The sequence below is a fragment of the Crocodylus porosus genome, unplaced genomic scaffold, assembly GCF_001723895.1.
Source record: "Crocodylus porosus isolate Cpor-Errol unplaced genomic scaffold, CroPor_comp1, whole genome shotgun sequence".
NCBI classification, from domain to species: domain Eukaryota; kingdom Metazoa; phylum Chordata; order Crocodylia; family Crocodylidae; genus Crocodylus; species Crocodylus porosus.
The window spans coordinates 70,637,677-70,653,158 of NW_017728918.1; the positions used below are offsets into that span (position 1 = coordinate 70,637,677).

General features: G+C 45.3%; 1 protein-coding gene across 1 annotated transcript in view; it reads right to left on the reverse strand.

Annotated features, from left to right (window-relative positions):
* Positions 1-2,035: 2,035 nt before the first annotated feature.
* RRAGD (Ras related GTP binding D) overlaps positions 2,036-15,482 on the reverse strand; it is a 29,288-nt gene continuing 15,841 nt past the window's right edge. The window contains exons 5-6 of the mRNA XM_019537746.1: positions 9,944-10,092; positions 2,036-4,871 (exon numbers count right to left, since the gene is read on the reverse strand). Of these exons, the coding sequence (XP_019393291.1) occupies positions 4,720-4,871; positions 9,944-10,092 (301 nt within the window). The 3' untranslated portion in view covers positions 2,036-4,719. The remainder of the gene's footprint in view (positions 4,872-9,943; positions 10,093-15,482) is intronic.

Below are 15,482 nucleotides of genomic sequence, written 5' to 3' on the forward strand. Positions count from 1 at the left end.
AATTAAATCCTATGAAGCATAAAGGTATTTGCTTTTTTCAGAAATGCATCACATTAGCAATTCATAGTCATTCTCTGATCAGCTGGTACACCCAGGTCCTTATCCACCCCATTACTTCTAACTGATGAACTCCTAACCTAATAGAAATTCTTGCTAATAATCTCAAAGCGCATATCCCCACTTTTAGTACTGCTGAATTTTCATCTAATTTTATCCAATTTCTATTACTCTTGTTAAACAAGTCATCTAGTTCTTTTTGTAGGGCAATCCAAACCTCCTATTAATCTTCCCTAGTTTGTGTCATGAGAAACTCATTAGTGCACTCCTACTTCTTGTGCTATGGCTAGCAACAAAACTGATACAAGATGAGGGACAAGCCTATCTACTGGAAAATCTCTCATTAGCCTGCTACTTCCCCTTTCGATATTACCTGTTGCTGTTCTTCTTTTGAGTCATCTTCTCACTTCCTCCTGAAGTCCAGCTAGTTTAGACCAGTGATTCACAACTGAATTGCCAAGGCCCCCCAGCACCTATGGCATTGGGAAGGGCCACAGCGTACTGCAGCAAAGCAGCATGCACGGCTGCCCCTTCCAGCAGCCTTTGCCCTAGCTGCTGGTTGCTGTGCTTCCAGAAGTGCACTCTGCAGTGCGCACATACAGACAGGTTGACACAGGATTGGCAGGAGGGATTGTGGGTGTATGTGGTTCTAGTTGCCAGAGTAGCCATCGCAATGGCAGGGCTGTGCTTGCCCATTCAGATACAGAAGGGGAAGACTATGGAAAAAGCAGGCACATAAGTATGAGGTCCTGCCCCTGCCACCATCACCTGGCACAAGCTACATTTTTAGCTCAGTGTTTCTCAGTGAGGTGTCTCTAAATTCCAAAAAGTATGGAGGGTGCCCTGAGGCTAAAAAGGTTGAGAACCCCTGGTTTAGACTTAACACATTTCCTTTGCCTAGAAGGGGGAAAAAAGTTCTGTCACAAAGAGCCATCGACTAAGTCTGACACATTCTTTCCTTGATAAACCAAATGTTCTGCATTACCCAGTTTTCCCTTGATGTCAGACAATCTATTTCTTCAAAATCGCCACTAAAGCTTTACATGTGTATGAAGCCATCCAAACGGTCATAATTTATTATCATGGTTTTAACTTATTATGACTATTAAATTATCCTATAAATTCTAATCCTATCCAAGAAATCCCTAGAAGCAAACAACTAATACTCTCTCTATATAGTTATTTTCTTAGTATTGTTTACTGACCCTCCAGTTTATTGATTTAATTTTATGGTGTTTAAAAATGGATAAGGTTTATGAGAGTCATTTTTCAAATACTATACAAAAATGTAATATGACAAAAATATTACAAATACTTCTCCCATTCCTGCTTTCCAACTATTCCATTTTTCATAGACCACGTGTTTTTCACCTTGTATTTAACTTCTGTTGTCTCCTTCTGACTTTTTCTTTCCCCCACTCTCTTCCCCCTCCCTTCCCTGGCTTTTCCTTTTGTCTTATCTCCACTTATTTACATTTTCACTGACATCCCTCCACACTTTTAGCTTTTCTCATTCCTTGAAGTCTCAGACCAGCAGAAACTCCCTACACCTGAAGAACTTTTTTCCAACTACTTAGTTGGTCTAATACAAGATATCACATCTACCCAAAAAACCTTGCCTGTCATATTACAAAAAGAATTTTAGCTGTTTGAAATTTTTCAAAGTTTAACATTTTTTAAAAGATCTCCATAAAACCTTCTCAAATTCAGCAGGAAATATTTGCAAAAAAAATTCCTTAACATAAAACTAATGTAAGATTCCTAGAAAACAGAATCTCCCTCTCCCTCCTGCTTTTTAAACACAATATTGAGACCAACCATAATATTTAAAAGAAGAATCAAGACTAGAAACAGTAGGTTTAAAAAAACAAAAAAAACCCCCACCCTGGCATTTTACCACTCAACTTCTTCATACTTATTATAGCTTATGAGAACCTTCCCAATTCAAAAATGGAACAAAGTCATCTTCATCCAAGCGACAATGCAAAAACAAGAATAATTTTATTTTCAACATTCTCTCAAGCTTTAGTAATCCAACATAAGTAAACACATCCGAAAATGCTACTTTTACCCTGATATCCAATTAATAGTTTGTATGATAGCAAGTCATCCCGGTGTCATAATTTGTAACCTTACATGATTTTGTAGAGGGCACTATAATATTCAACTCAGTCTTAAGTATAAGGCTTAAAAGTGACAGCATCTCCAAATACAAAAAAGTGTATCTATGTGTACAATGATTGTGAGTATATATATTTAGTGGGGGAAAAAAGCATGAAGGGCATACATAAGACAGATATCTTAACACTAACCTCTTTTAGGCTGGTTCCTTTGGTAGCCTCTCTATGGCAGGTAAAAAAAAACCCAAAACACCTAAACCCCCCCAAAACTAACAAACAAACAAACAAAAAAGCATTCTTTGAAGAATCTGGTCCAACACATGGAGCACTGGAGGTGATATTGCCCTGTCATATATCTCTTACAGCAAGTCATGAATCCCAGTACTATGCCACAAGGGTGTCTCACAGTCATCTCAAGACTAATATACACACACTATGGCCTGAGTTATGGCCATATCTCAGATGGAAGCACTGAAGAGTGGAGCGTGAATGAGGCAGCCATTAAATAATTGCTAATGCTTCAAGTACAAGGGGCTTTCATTGGATATTGCTATAAAAACTCTCCAGGGAAGGCTTTACTATATAGGCTGGGAAAGATAGCCTAAGCAGCTTTCCTCCCCAGCCTCTGCAGGACAAAAACAATACTTATTGTCAAAGGGCAGAATTGGCAAGAGCATCCACTTACAGGTATTTTCTAGAGTGCTTTCCCTTTAGCACAACTCTATTCGTCACATTGGCATAATGCCTCCACTATTTTTAGGTGCAACAGACAGCAACAGGGGCTTGGAGAGCTGAAAAGCATCATTTGGAATTGTATTTTTCACAATATTATTTAGCAGACTAGAACGGCTCCATCTATTGGATAACCCCAGTATTTTAAAAAGTCCACTTCTATTTAACAGACAAATCAAAGGAACCAAAATGTATCTAAACAATAAATAAAAAATTGTGCATGTTAGGCAGCAGTGAAGGGCTGAAAGCAGATGCTCTCTCTTTACACTTTCTATCTTCCCCCTTGCCTGGCACTCTGCATACATGATCATGGGCACAATAGAAGAATCTGAAAAACTGCATACCACGTTCCAAGTTAACTTCATAAAGAAGTATAGCATCTGCATTTTCAACAAAACTTACACTGATTTTGATCTGTGCACTAAACAGTTTTAGGCTACTGCTTGATTAATTCACAACGTGAGGTACAGCAGCATAACTTACTTCAATGAAAAATATGCATCTTAACTTTCAAGTGCACTACTCGATCCAACAGCATATTCCAGAGCAACTGCAAGACCATGATCATAAACAGGTGTAACTGAAAGGCACAAGAGTTGCCCTTCCTAGTATGAAGGAGCTGGCATCTTAAACTAACAACTATAAAATGAACATAGGATTGAGAATGTAAATTTTACTTTCCCCGATCACTCCCATTTAAGGTGGAGATTAACTCCATATAAGAACTACTCCATAACCAAATGCTAAAATACTAGTTTCATCTATGCATTTTACTACAGAAGTCTATTCCCCTTCAGTCCTTATTCAAAACAACCATCATTGATTTCAATGGGAGGTACAGGTCAAGTGTAGAAAGCAGGATCAAAATCTAATGTGAGCAACTTAACAACTCTGCCATTCTAAAATACAATTCTAGATATACTGAAATAGTGACACAGAGAAACTGTACAAACTTTTCCCTTCTACTGATTGCAAAAGCTCACCACCTTAAAGTAGTTTAGCATCTACAGTAAACCCTTTACATACTATAGGCTGTTCTTGAAATCTTATAAAATACCAATGTGGCATAAAGAAATTTTACAGAATAATAATCTTTATATAAAAAATAGTTTAGTGATGTATATTAAAGTAAACAATAAACAGTACCCAACAGAGAGGACATTACCAGTGGTATGCAGAAGTCTGGGTAATATTTAGTCAAAGGTCTGGTTTTACAAAACTAGTGTTTATTTACCAATTATGATCATTGATAACATTTTTATTGCTATCATACATTTGAAAAAAACAACACTTCAGTTTAGAAATTGTAAAATATATGAAGTTAAATTTGTATGAATGCCATCAAATCTTTTAAAAGTCACTGTATCACATTTTCTTGATTGTTTACTAATAAATTTGATTGCAGCATGTAAATAAACTACAGCATACATTTTACCTGACACCATGCATGAAAATCAGCATAAAAAGTTTATCAAAATTCATCTCCATGAAGAAAAAAGTGCAAATTATGTACCCAATACAAAGTCCACCATAGCTGATTATGCTTAATATGGCATGGAAAAAGTTTACAGCATTAAGAAAATTACTACAACATGTGTTCATCTCAGTGTTTATATACAATATTTTGCTCAAAGTGCTCACTGTAAATATGAAAAACAGATTGGATAAAAATGTTCAAAACAGTGCTTTGGGGGTTGGGAGGAATTAGGGAAGAATCCATGTGTTGTATCAGTCCCACTTCTCTTCCACTTCAATCAGTGCAACAAGATGCAGAAATGTTTTGTTGTCAACAATACTAGCAGGACTTTAGTTACAGTGGCACTCTTGGTGTTCCATTAGGTGTGGCTCTTTTGATTTTTTGCATCTGATTCTGGTGTTTTCGCGATTTTACTACTTTCATTCTCACTTCAAATACTTCATGTATGGCCTTGCGAAAACAGTGGAAATTGTAGTCTATTAATCCTAAACCAGAGGGGAAAAACAATTATTCCAATAGTAAGAATACAGCTTAAATATATCAATACCAAAATAGTGTACTGCACAGTATCTGAAATGGGACACGATTGAGGAATCTTTCAGACAACAGTCTTTCATGTAGTACAAAAAGCACATTTAATGGAATTATTAGCTGTTTATTGATGAGCAGGGATCCTGGTTTTCTCTGATTAAAAACTGCAAATTCTCTGATTAAAAACCCAAAATCCGTGATAAAAATTAAATGCCCCCCCACAGCCCCTCCCAGTGCTGCTGGTGCCCCGCACTTCCCCCCCCACAGAATCAACAGCCCTCCTGATGCCCCTCGTAACAGCCCCCCATACCCACAGACATGGAGACACAGACATTGACACCCACCCCAGCAGGTAATTGTGTGCGAGGGAAGGGACAGGGCAAGGGGCAGGGCAGTGCAGGAGAAAGGGAAGGTGCTAGGGGAGTAAATCAAGAAGTGGGGGGGAGTGTATTCCTGTGCCCACTCCCAGGAGCAGGGTGAAGGGGTGAGAGCAGGGATTCCACTCTGTGGGCCTGTAACAGGGGGCCTGCTCCGAGTCAATCTCACTGTGGCTAGCCCACCTGTTCTGGACTAACCGCCTGCCTTCTTGCCTGCCATGCCTTGTTGTTAATTATTTAATTAATGTTAATTAAGCGGGAGGCTACCCATTTCTTGCCCCGATGCCAGGGGGCGCTATCTGTGGCTCCGTTCTTCCCCTACACCGCACCCCAAGCCTCAGAGATGGCATCCAGCTGTTATATCACCGGCCCCACACTGGGCCCCAGAATGCTACTAGCTGAACCCCACTTAGATCCCTCCATTCAGGCAGCCTATTCTGCCTTCATTCCCAGCTGCATAGCTCCTTAAGCTGCTTCCCCCTTATGGGTGTGGTCCCCCCGGGACCTTCAGCTCTACTGGCCCTGGTCCACCTCCAGGCCAGTTGGACTCCCAGGCCCTCAGCTCTGGGCATCCCTCGCCGTGCACCCCGGCCCTTCGACCCTTCCAGTCCTGGCCCCAGGTTGGACCAGTCAGGGGATGTCAAGATAGGCTGAGTCTATGGCCCAATTCTCTCTCTCTGGGGTCCACCTTCTAGACCCTACAAAGGGGGTAACACATCCGGTTGTGGGGGCTAGGAGTTAAGGCACCCCGACCCGCCTTTCAAAAGGGTGGTAACTGGCCTGGTATTTCCTGGGGGCTCCCGCGCCACTGAGAGCCCCACCAGGCCACCCACCCCCAGCAGGGTGCAGTTTTAGGTTATGCCCAGGACCAGGAGACTCGTAACCACCCCCTACAGCTCCTCCCTTACCTCCAGATGATACCAGCAGCCCTGCAGCCAGGCAATGTTGTTGCCTGGCCTCCCAGCAGCAAAATGCCCTGTTTATATGGACAGCCCTGAATCTAAAATGGCTGCCCACATCAGGCACCTTCCAGCTGCTGTCTTCTGGCCCTTAGAGTAGCAGGCACAAACAGTGCCCTGCCACAGGGCCACATACATGCTGACCAAAGGTTTTCACACAAAGGCTGACACCGCAACTCTGCCACTGCGCCCTGCGCTACCATCCCACAGCCACCTGAATGGCTTTGTGGGCAAGTGGTGCAGGGTGAGGCAGCAGCATGTGGGCAAGTGGTACAGGTCGAGGGAGCAGCGGTGCAGTGGCAACCACTGTGTGCAAGCCACATATGTGCCGCCTGGCCAGGGGGTGAAACAGGGCTTGCATTCAACACCGTGCCCTGAAACCAGCTGCACAGCTCCGCAGTGGCATCTGCACGCAGGGTGGGGGGGCTTTGCAGGCAAGTACTGCCACCGTGGAGCCATGCCCTTCGCCCCTAGATCCTAGAGGTAAGTGGGGCTTGGGAGCTGTGGGGCAGGGCTGGGGAAGATGATTGGGGGCTGAGGGAGTGGGGAGTGCTTCCGGCTCCAGGTGGCACATCACAGCTGGGAACAGGGCCAGGGGGTGAGGGCAGGGGTGCCCCTCTTTGGGGGGCTTTGCAGGGAAGTGATGCAGGGCACAGTGTCATGGTGTCTGCCATGTGCAAGCCGCACACGTGCCGCCCAGCCGGCTGCCCAGGGGAAGGGGAGAGGGATACTGGCATGAGGCTGGAGTACAGCTCCGTGGCCAGCTCTGCAGCCATGGCAAGGGATGGGGGCAGGGGCTTGCACGTGGCAGTGCTACTTACCTGGAGGTCCATTATGGCGGTGACGGCCGCTGCCTCCAAAACGTTCTGGTGGCACCGCAGAGCTGTTCCTGTAGCTCTGAGGCTGCCCACAGGGTGGCAGCAGGAGCATGGTGGTGGCCAGGCAGCATGCAGCCATCCCCACCAAGCATGGCTCCACGGCAGCAGCGGGAGGTTTTGGAGGCAGAGCCAGTCACTGCTGGCACAGGCGGCTGCTGCCGCTTGCCTGTAGGACTGCCCTTGCCAGCGCTGACTGCCTCTGCCTCCAAAACCTCCCATTGTCGCAGCGGAGCCGTACTCGGAGCTGTGCGGCCAGAGGCAGTGGCGCAGAGTGGTGGTGTGGATGGCTGCATGCTGCCCATGCACCACCACCATGTTGCCACTGCCACCTGGCAACCGGCCACACAGCTCCAGGCAGAGCTCCACGGTGGCAGCGGGAGGTTTTGGAGGCAGTGGCCATGACTGCCATACTGAGCCTCCAGGTAAACAGCAGCACCATGTGCAAGCCCAAGCCCCCATCCCCCATCTCTCGCCATGGCTGCAGAGCCAGTCACTGAGCTGTGCTCCAGCTGCATGCCAGCCTCCCTCTCCTCCTTCCCCAGGCAGCCAGCTGGGCGGCATGTGCGTGGCCCGCACGTGGTTGGCACCACCACGCTGCGCCCCACATCACTTGCCTGCAAAGCCCCCACAGAGGGGTACCCCTGCCCTCACCCCCTGGCCCTGCTCCCACCTGCTCCTACCTGGGGCCAGCAGCACCCCCGCTCTCTCAGCCCCCAACTATCTTCCCCAGCCCTGCCCCATAGCCCCACTTCCTTCAATGCTCCAGGGGCGAAGGGTGAGTCTGAACCTGAGCCCGGCCTTGGCTGCCTCAGAGACTCCGGCTCTACCCTCCCCCCTCTCCCTCCCCGTCTGGCCAGGGCTGGGGGTTTCCTGCCCTTTTTGCAATTGGCTCCTACAGGCTGGAGCTGTGCCAGCCTGCAAGAACTCATTGCAAAAGTGTAGAATCCGCAGATTTCTCTGCTAAAAAGAGAAATCCACGTTTTCTCCGATAAAAACAGGGAATCCATGCTTTTCTCCATTTTTCCATGGGAAATGGAAAACCCATATCCCTGTTGATGAGTGACTAAAAATTCCATTCTATTCCTCTGAGGGCCAAAGCTAATATATTTAATAACTGATCTGGAAAGAGATAAAAAGAGAGGTTTGCAGATGATGTTAAGACCAGAAGAGAACTTCAGAGAAGTGGTAGGTTTTCAACAGAGCCCCCAGATAGAGGAACTTTTCATAAAGTACAGTTTAACTTCAAGTTAGTCTGTTAAAATAAAAAACATGTTCATTAAAAAGGATGTAAAATAGAAATAGAAAGTTTTTACTGATTAGTTCAAAACCAACAACAAACCAACAAAGAACTGGCTAAATTACCTTTTAGCCAAACGGAAAAATCTTATTCTGAAACTCTGGTGGCACACTTTAATCACATGAGTGGGTTGAAAGGACATCTCACTATTATAAACACAGAAAAACTGTAAAAGCCTACTGGTGTTCAATATGAAGACTAGAGTGACACAGTTTGTAACACTGCGCTACAATTTTAGAATTTAGCACAGAGCTCATGACCTCACCCAAGGTTAATGCCATAAGCTCTCTTAGCTCAGTACTGTAGTGTCAGGAAAATTAAAGTGGAAAACAGGAAATGATACATTATTTTAAGTAGTTTAAATCTGCAGGTGTTTTTTTATTTTTATTTTTCCAGGAATTGTTTTCCCCTCACAAAAGTTCAAACAAAGATGTTACACATAAGACGGAAGGTGCCAAACATTAATCTACATTTTAGTAGAATCTTTTGTTTTTAGAGAAAGGAAACTGTTTAAAACATGAAATATAAATAATGAAGACAAGACCACATGCCTGTGGACAAAGCCTATCAAGTGCTATTGCTTAGTATGTTTTCTCTTTGAAAATTTGTCTTTCATACTTTACATTAACATGTTTTATGTTAATCATAACCTTTCAGTTTTAAAATAGGCCACAATAAAAAGGATAAATGCAGAGGGTATAAAACACTGGCATGCTAATACAACAAAAAATGGACTGAGGATGGGAGGGATTTTACATTTTTGTGGCTACTATTTTTTGCATAAGTTGCAATATTAAGTTAAAAACCAATATAGAATTAATATAGACACCAACCCCAGCTCAAGTGGTAAGGAGGTATTCTGAGTTGACCACACCAGAGACACTATATCCATATAACATCATTTACGCTTCTATGGTTAAGACATTTAGTGTGACTGGAATTCTATAAAGAGTGCTAAGTCCTCAGTGAATCCAAAATAGCATATATGTAAGTTATTCATTAGCAGGAGTGGAGATGACAATTTATTTTCTGCAGTCCAAGTGTCAAGCGTTGATGTTTGGTGCCAACAGCAATGGATTGTATCCAAGAAATATGATTAAGATCAACAACACATATCAGGTAAGTAAACAACTCGATAGTGAACTAGAGTTGCCGGCACTGACCTTGAAAAGGATCACAGTAGTTATCTAAAAACTTTGTACTTACAAAGATCAAAAAGCTGCCCCTTCCCAAAATACAATTTAATAATGCAATTACAGAGGCAGGGAAAAGAGAATTGCTCATCCTGCTAAGAAGTCAAGGACACCAACAATTTTCTCTTGTATTCTGTGCATAGCATGTTGCAAATGCATGTGATACTGCCAATAAAGTACAGTGAAAAGCAAGCCAAGCCAAGCTAGAAACAAAAACATTCTTGTATTAGTACAAATGGAAATTCCAATGCATAAGACATTAACTAGATGACTCAAAAAATATGAAGTAAAAGTAAGTGTTATAGTATAAAACGTAAAATACCTTTTCTCTCAAAGCTTTCTTCTCTAACAAAGCAAACAAGAGCAAGGAATTTTGTCACTTCCTTTAAATAAAGAACAGTTGTATTATTTAATTTTATGATTGCTGTTGACTCTTTGTCATAAGGCGTTCCTGCACCGTCATCTTTGAGCCTAAAAATGCAACATAAAAAACCCACACATGATATCTTGTAATCATTGCATGAAATAATTTCTACTGACACAGGACTTTCTAGTGGAAAATCTTACAGTGTATTTATGAAATTCATTTTCAGTATCTGACAACATCTGAGAGGGAAAAATAGAATCCAGATCTCCTGGCCATTCTGTATCTGAACTAAAACCATTCATTTTCTCTAATCTCATTTACTACAAACTCATTTGCTTTATTAACTGCACCACACTCTGAACTTAGTTCAAATAAATACTGAGACTGGACCAAAGCAATTATCTCATAATTCTTAGTTCAATAACCTGCACAGGCCAGTAGCAGCTACATTGCTGGTCAGTGCAGTTACTTGTTCATGAGGTACCAATTAGTACAACTACATACACTGAGGAGAGATTTCTTCCACACTGAATGTATTAGGATGTAACAGCATGGCACATACAGATGTTATTCATCTAAATGGATATTAGGGGACCATTACCCAGGAATTTGAATCAATAATATGTTGTGACAGCAAGTTTCACTGATTCAATCTTTTGTGGCCTCCAGGTCTTGTTTCCAGAGAGAAGTTATTATTAAGGATCTCTAGAATTCACACCAAAAGTACATGGCACAGATGCTTCTTTAAGATGAGCAGTTTAATCATCTTTAAGATGTTCCACCCCTCCACCCCCTGCCACTGATTGACGGAGAAGCCCAGTTGCTCACTACCTGCACCTGATACCGCAGCTGCAGTTTTTACCTCCCAGGCATCAGGTGCAGACAGAGAACAATAGGGCTCCTTCACCAATCAGCAGCCTAGGGCGGGGGGGAGAGGAAGGGGCAACACGGGGGAAACTCCAAGATTAAAGCTGCTACGCGCTTTCAGCATGAATTCCGGAGATCCCTAGTTGTTATACATCAGACCAGTCTTCTTTGTAGCATTTTAATATATCTCTATCACTTACTCATCTCTTCCCACTTACCACAAATTAACATACTCAGAATTATTTACACAAACAAACAAACAAAAACACATTATATTTCTGCTGTGATTAAAGTGTTAAACATGCTATAATACCATGCCAGATGTTCATTGCATTTATGGCGCTATAAAAAGACAAACCCACCGCTAAGAGATTCCACAAAGAAAAGCGTAACATTTTTGTGGTTGGTGCCATAAACTGAACATGTGGAATGCTCATCATCCCAATGCTGACAATCAGATGACTGTCAGCACAGGAACCTGGACAGCTCCTGGTCTGGAATTTGGTTAGCAGAGGTGCACCGATACATTGGTCCAATATTGGATTGGCACCTATATAAAGAAAATTGACTACATCAGAAATTGGCCTGATATGGCCAATATTCTGGCAGATAAATGCCCATGCATGCACACAGCCGCAGCACAGCACATAGGCAGAGAGGAGCACAGCCTGGCACCTTGAAGAACTACATGCAGCTGGTAAGTCTGTTGTAGGGGAAGGGGGAGGGAAGGGGCGTGGGGGACAAATTAATGCCCTGTGATGAGGGAGGGAGTAGGGCTGGGGCAAGCACTGCCCAGGCGGGGAGGGGTGCTGGACAGAGCCACGGCTTGTCTGGGGGGGTGCAGGGAGGGGAGGGGTTCCTGCTGCTGCGCGTAACCTGGGAGAGCATGGGATGGGGAGCATGTGCCCCCGGATCTGCGATCTACGTGGAGTGTGGGCAAGGTAGGCTGCAGCTGTGAGCTGGCTCTTACCGGTGCAGCAGGGGGTCATGGGATGGGTCAGGGCTGCACTTGGGGTGGTTGGTGGCGGCACTGGGAGGAGGGGCCAGGGGGGCTACAGCAAAATCTGGGGTGACTGCAGCCCCCCCATAACCCCTCTCCCAGCACCACCGCCAACCAGTCAGCACCTGCCCCAGCCCCAGCCCCAGTCCCTCCCTCACTATGGGGGATGTTGATCTGCCCCCACGCCCCTTCCCTTCCACTATTACAGACTTACCAGCTGGACGCAGCTGTATCAGAAATCGGATCAGTATCAGCCGATATGGCTCCTTAAAAATCGGCTATCAGTATCGGTCCCCAAAATCTCTACTGGTGCACCCCTACTGGTTAGGGAATGTCACGGTCCTGATACGGATACGAACAACTGCTGATTGTTGGCACTGGGATGCAGGTTTGCAGAAAAACAACACCCTAAAGAGTCCTGTCCTGTAGCCCGTTCTTCAAGCATTTTTGAAGTGCTGGGTCCTGGCAAACCTCAGTGCACCATGAGCTCTCTCTGATGTTGGGCATACGGTATGCCCAGGGAATTTAAAAGAGGCATTCTTTTTAAAGGTCCAGGTACCTTGAGCCTGACATCAGAGAAAGGCTCTCAGGGGTTTGGTTCACTGAATTTTATGCCTCAATCCCAGAATTAGGCAGCCTGCCATGCATGTCTGACATGGCAGGTCATGCAGTTTGGGCAATGGGGCACAAACTTAAAATTCCTCATCCCCCAACTGCACAACTGTCTTAACTTGGGCCGGCTGCCTTAATTCACAAATTTTATTCTGTGCCTCTAAACCAAGGATGACTGACATGGCCTGTGGGCTCCTCTGAGGTCTGGATATCTTGTGGCAGGGGAGCGCTGACAGCAGCATTGCTACCACTGCTTATCCTACCACCAGATTTCCAGACCCAGGGGGAGCCCCAAGGACCAGATGACACAGCTCAAGAGGCCAGATCTGGCCTGCAGGCTGACCCCACACACCAGATCCGGCCTGCAAGGCCAATTAAATTGAACACCTAAACTTTGCTGTATCTCAATAAGATGACAAGTACAGGGGCTCAACTGTTTAACATTTGTCTCCACTTTTTTAAACAGGCCTGTAACAGTGAGACAGCTTTTATCTATATTTAAAGGTCTATTTTCATTAATGATGGTGTATAAATATCATCATCGTTTCTACAGCAACTAGAGATGCACTGAAAAATTAATGTTATGGGTGATGGGCTTTTTTGGCTGATGTCACTGATAGATGCCACATGCATGCACACAGGAACAGCATGCACATGGCCAGGAATGCAGCCGGGCAGTTTGGAGAGCAGCGCCTTGCCAGTAAGTCTGTTGGAGGGGAAGGGGCACAGGGGAGAGAAAAAGCATGGGAGTGGAGATTGAGGCTCCCACGGTGAGGGGAGGAGTGGGGCAGGGCCAGGCACTGCCCAGCCACGGTAGTGAATGTGACCCCAAGGCAGACCATGGGGCAGAACCATGGGTGGCTCATCCAGGGGGCATGGGGAGGTGGAGCGGTATGCAGGGGCACATACCCCCAGATTTGTGAATGGGGCAAGGGCAGGCTGCCCATTGCAGCCTCAGGGCCAGGGGCTGTGCTGGCTTCTTCCTAGCAGGAGGCCTGGGCTGGGGCTGTTCTCAGGGCAGATGGTGGTGGCAGTGGTGCTGGGATGGGTGGCTATGGGGGGGCTACAGGGAATTTTGGGGTAGCCAGTCCCCCCCAAGTTCCCCCCAGTGCCGCCACCACCTGCTGTGCAGGTGAGCCTGCCCCGTACCCCCCCTCTCCCAGTGCTGCCCCCTGCCCCACACAGCTGCGCCTACCCCCCATCAGAAAGAGGCCAGTGCAGCTCCTGGCTCTGAGCCTGCAGCAGGGAAAACACTCTCAACCCCACACAAATCCTCCCCTGAGGGTGCATGCAGTGGTGGGGAGCTGCCCTTCCTTCCCATTGCTTGTGCCCCTTGGGAGAACTACCCAAAGTCCACCCCGCTCCCCATTCTGGGGTCACATTCACCACCCTGGCTGGGCAGCACCTGACCCTGGCCCATGTCCTCCTTCATTGTGGGGGCCTCGATCTTCCTCTCCCATGCCCCTTCCCCACCCTCCCCCCTTCCCTCTCCCAGACTTACCAGCAGGGCACTGCTCTCCAAGCTGCCTGGCTGCATTCCTGTAAATTGGCTATTGGATCGGTATCGGCCAACATGGCTGGTTAATAATCAGCCATCGATGTCAGCCAAGAAAATCTTTAACAATGCATCCCTAACAGCAATATAATATACTGTATTTACTTGAATATAAGATGAGGTCTGTCCTCCTCAATCAACATGGGGGAAATAATCCCCTTGTATTACATTTGCATTACAAGGAAACTGCATTAAATTGCCTATCTCTGAACTGCTGCTAAAAGCAGCATGTGCTCTGTGATGGAAATTAACTATGAAGCTGATTAAATGCAGCCAACACTGAGCATGACTACAAGACTATCGCCCATATGAGACAAACATGTTGATGGGTTTTTTTTGTTTGGCCCTTAAAATAAATGGGTGGGTGTTCCGTCCACAGGGAACTGGCATCAGGCCTGAAGCTACTCCAATACCAGGCTCGCATCAAAAAGGCTGCAACCAGCCATGACACATTCTTGGTGCCAAAAATGTTTGATCTTAGGCAAAAGGCAGAGATGCTGATGACAACCTATCACAAAGAACAGGTAAGTACACCCTATCTGAATAAGACGTATGGTATTGTCCATTGAACGTAGTCCCCCTCAGCGCTGACAATTTTTCAAGTCATGGTGCACCACTATATTAAATACATTTCTACTTCCTCTTCACTCTCACCGCTGAGCTGCACCTTTCTTTCCCATTTCCAATTATTTCTGTTTCTTCACAAGCCTTAAATGTCTCACAAACATCCCTAAATGGGGCCCTAAGCAGTTCACTTAGAATCTCTTGTCACGCCGTCTGCAGCCTGTTGTACATGATTAGTGTGGCCCTACCCTCCATAAGGTGAAAGTTAGACCAGGTTCCCTTATGCCTTATCTGCATATAAATTATTGTTGGATCCCAGAACTTATGACAAAAGCCTCCAGCTTCAGTCATGGGGAGTGGGGTGCTAATTAGCACATGGATGGTTTGTGAGGGGTACCTGGAGCATGCACACGGAGCAAGCAGTGCTGAGCTGTGGGGTTACCATGGCTTGAAACGCTGTTGACTCTGCTGAGCCTCAGCCCAATTAACTATATGGTAAATCATGAACCTTTTGGCTTTGTACTAATATCAGGCATAGTTTGTACTCACTTTAAGTAGGAGCTAAAGTATAACTTAAAAGTGCATTTGTAGAGAACCTGTGCTAAAACTTGCAGCATTTTAAAAAATGGTAAATGCATCATTTCTGGATGAAATAAGTCGATGAGTACTATATTGAAAAAATTATCAAGGGCCACATTTGTGACAGCCCTGCAGGGGAAGTGATGTTGAGGGGTAACCAGCATGGGTTTGTGCAAGGCCGATCCTGCCTGACTAACCTGGTCTCCTTCTATGACCAGGTAACAAAGAGCTTAGATGGGAAGAAGGAAGTCGATGTCATCTTCTTGGACTTCCAGAAGGCCTTCGATACAGTGTCCCACCCAATTCTGGTAGGCAAG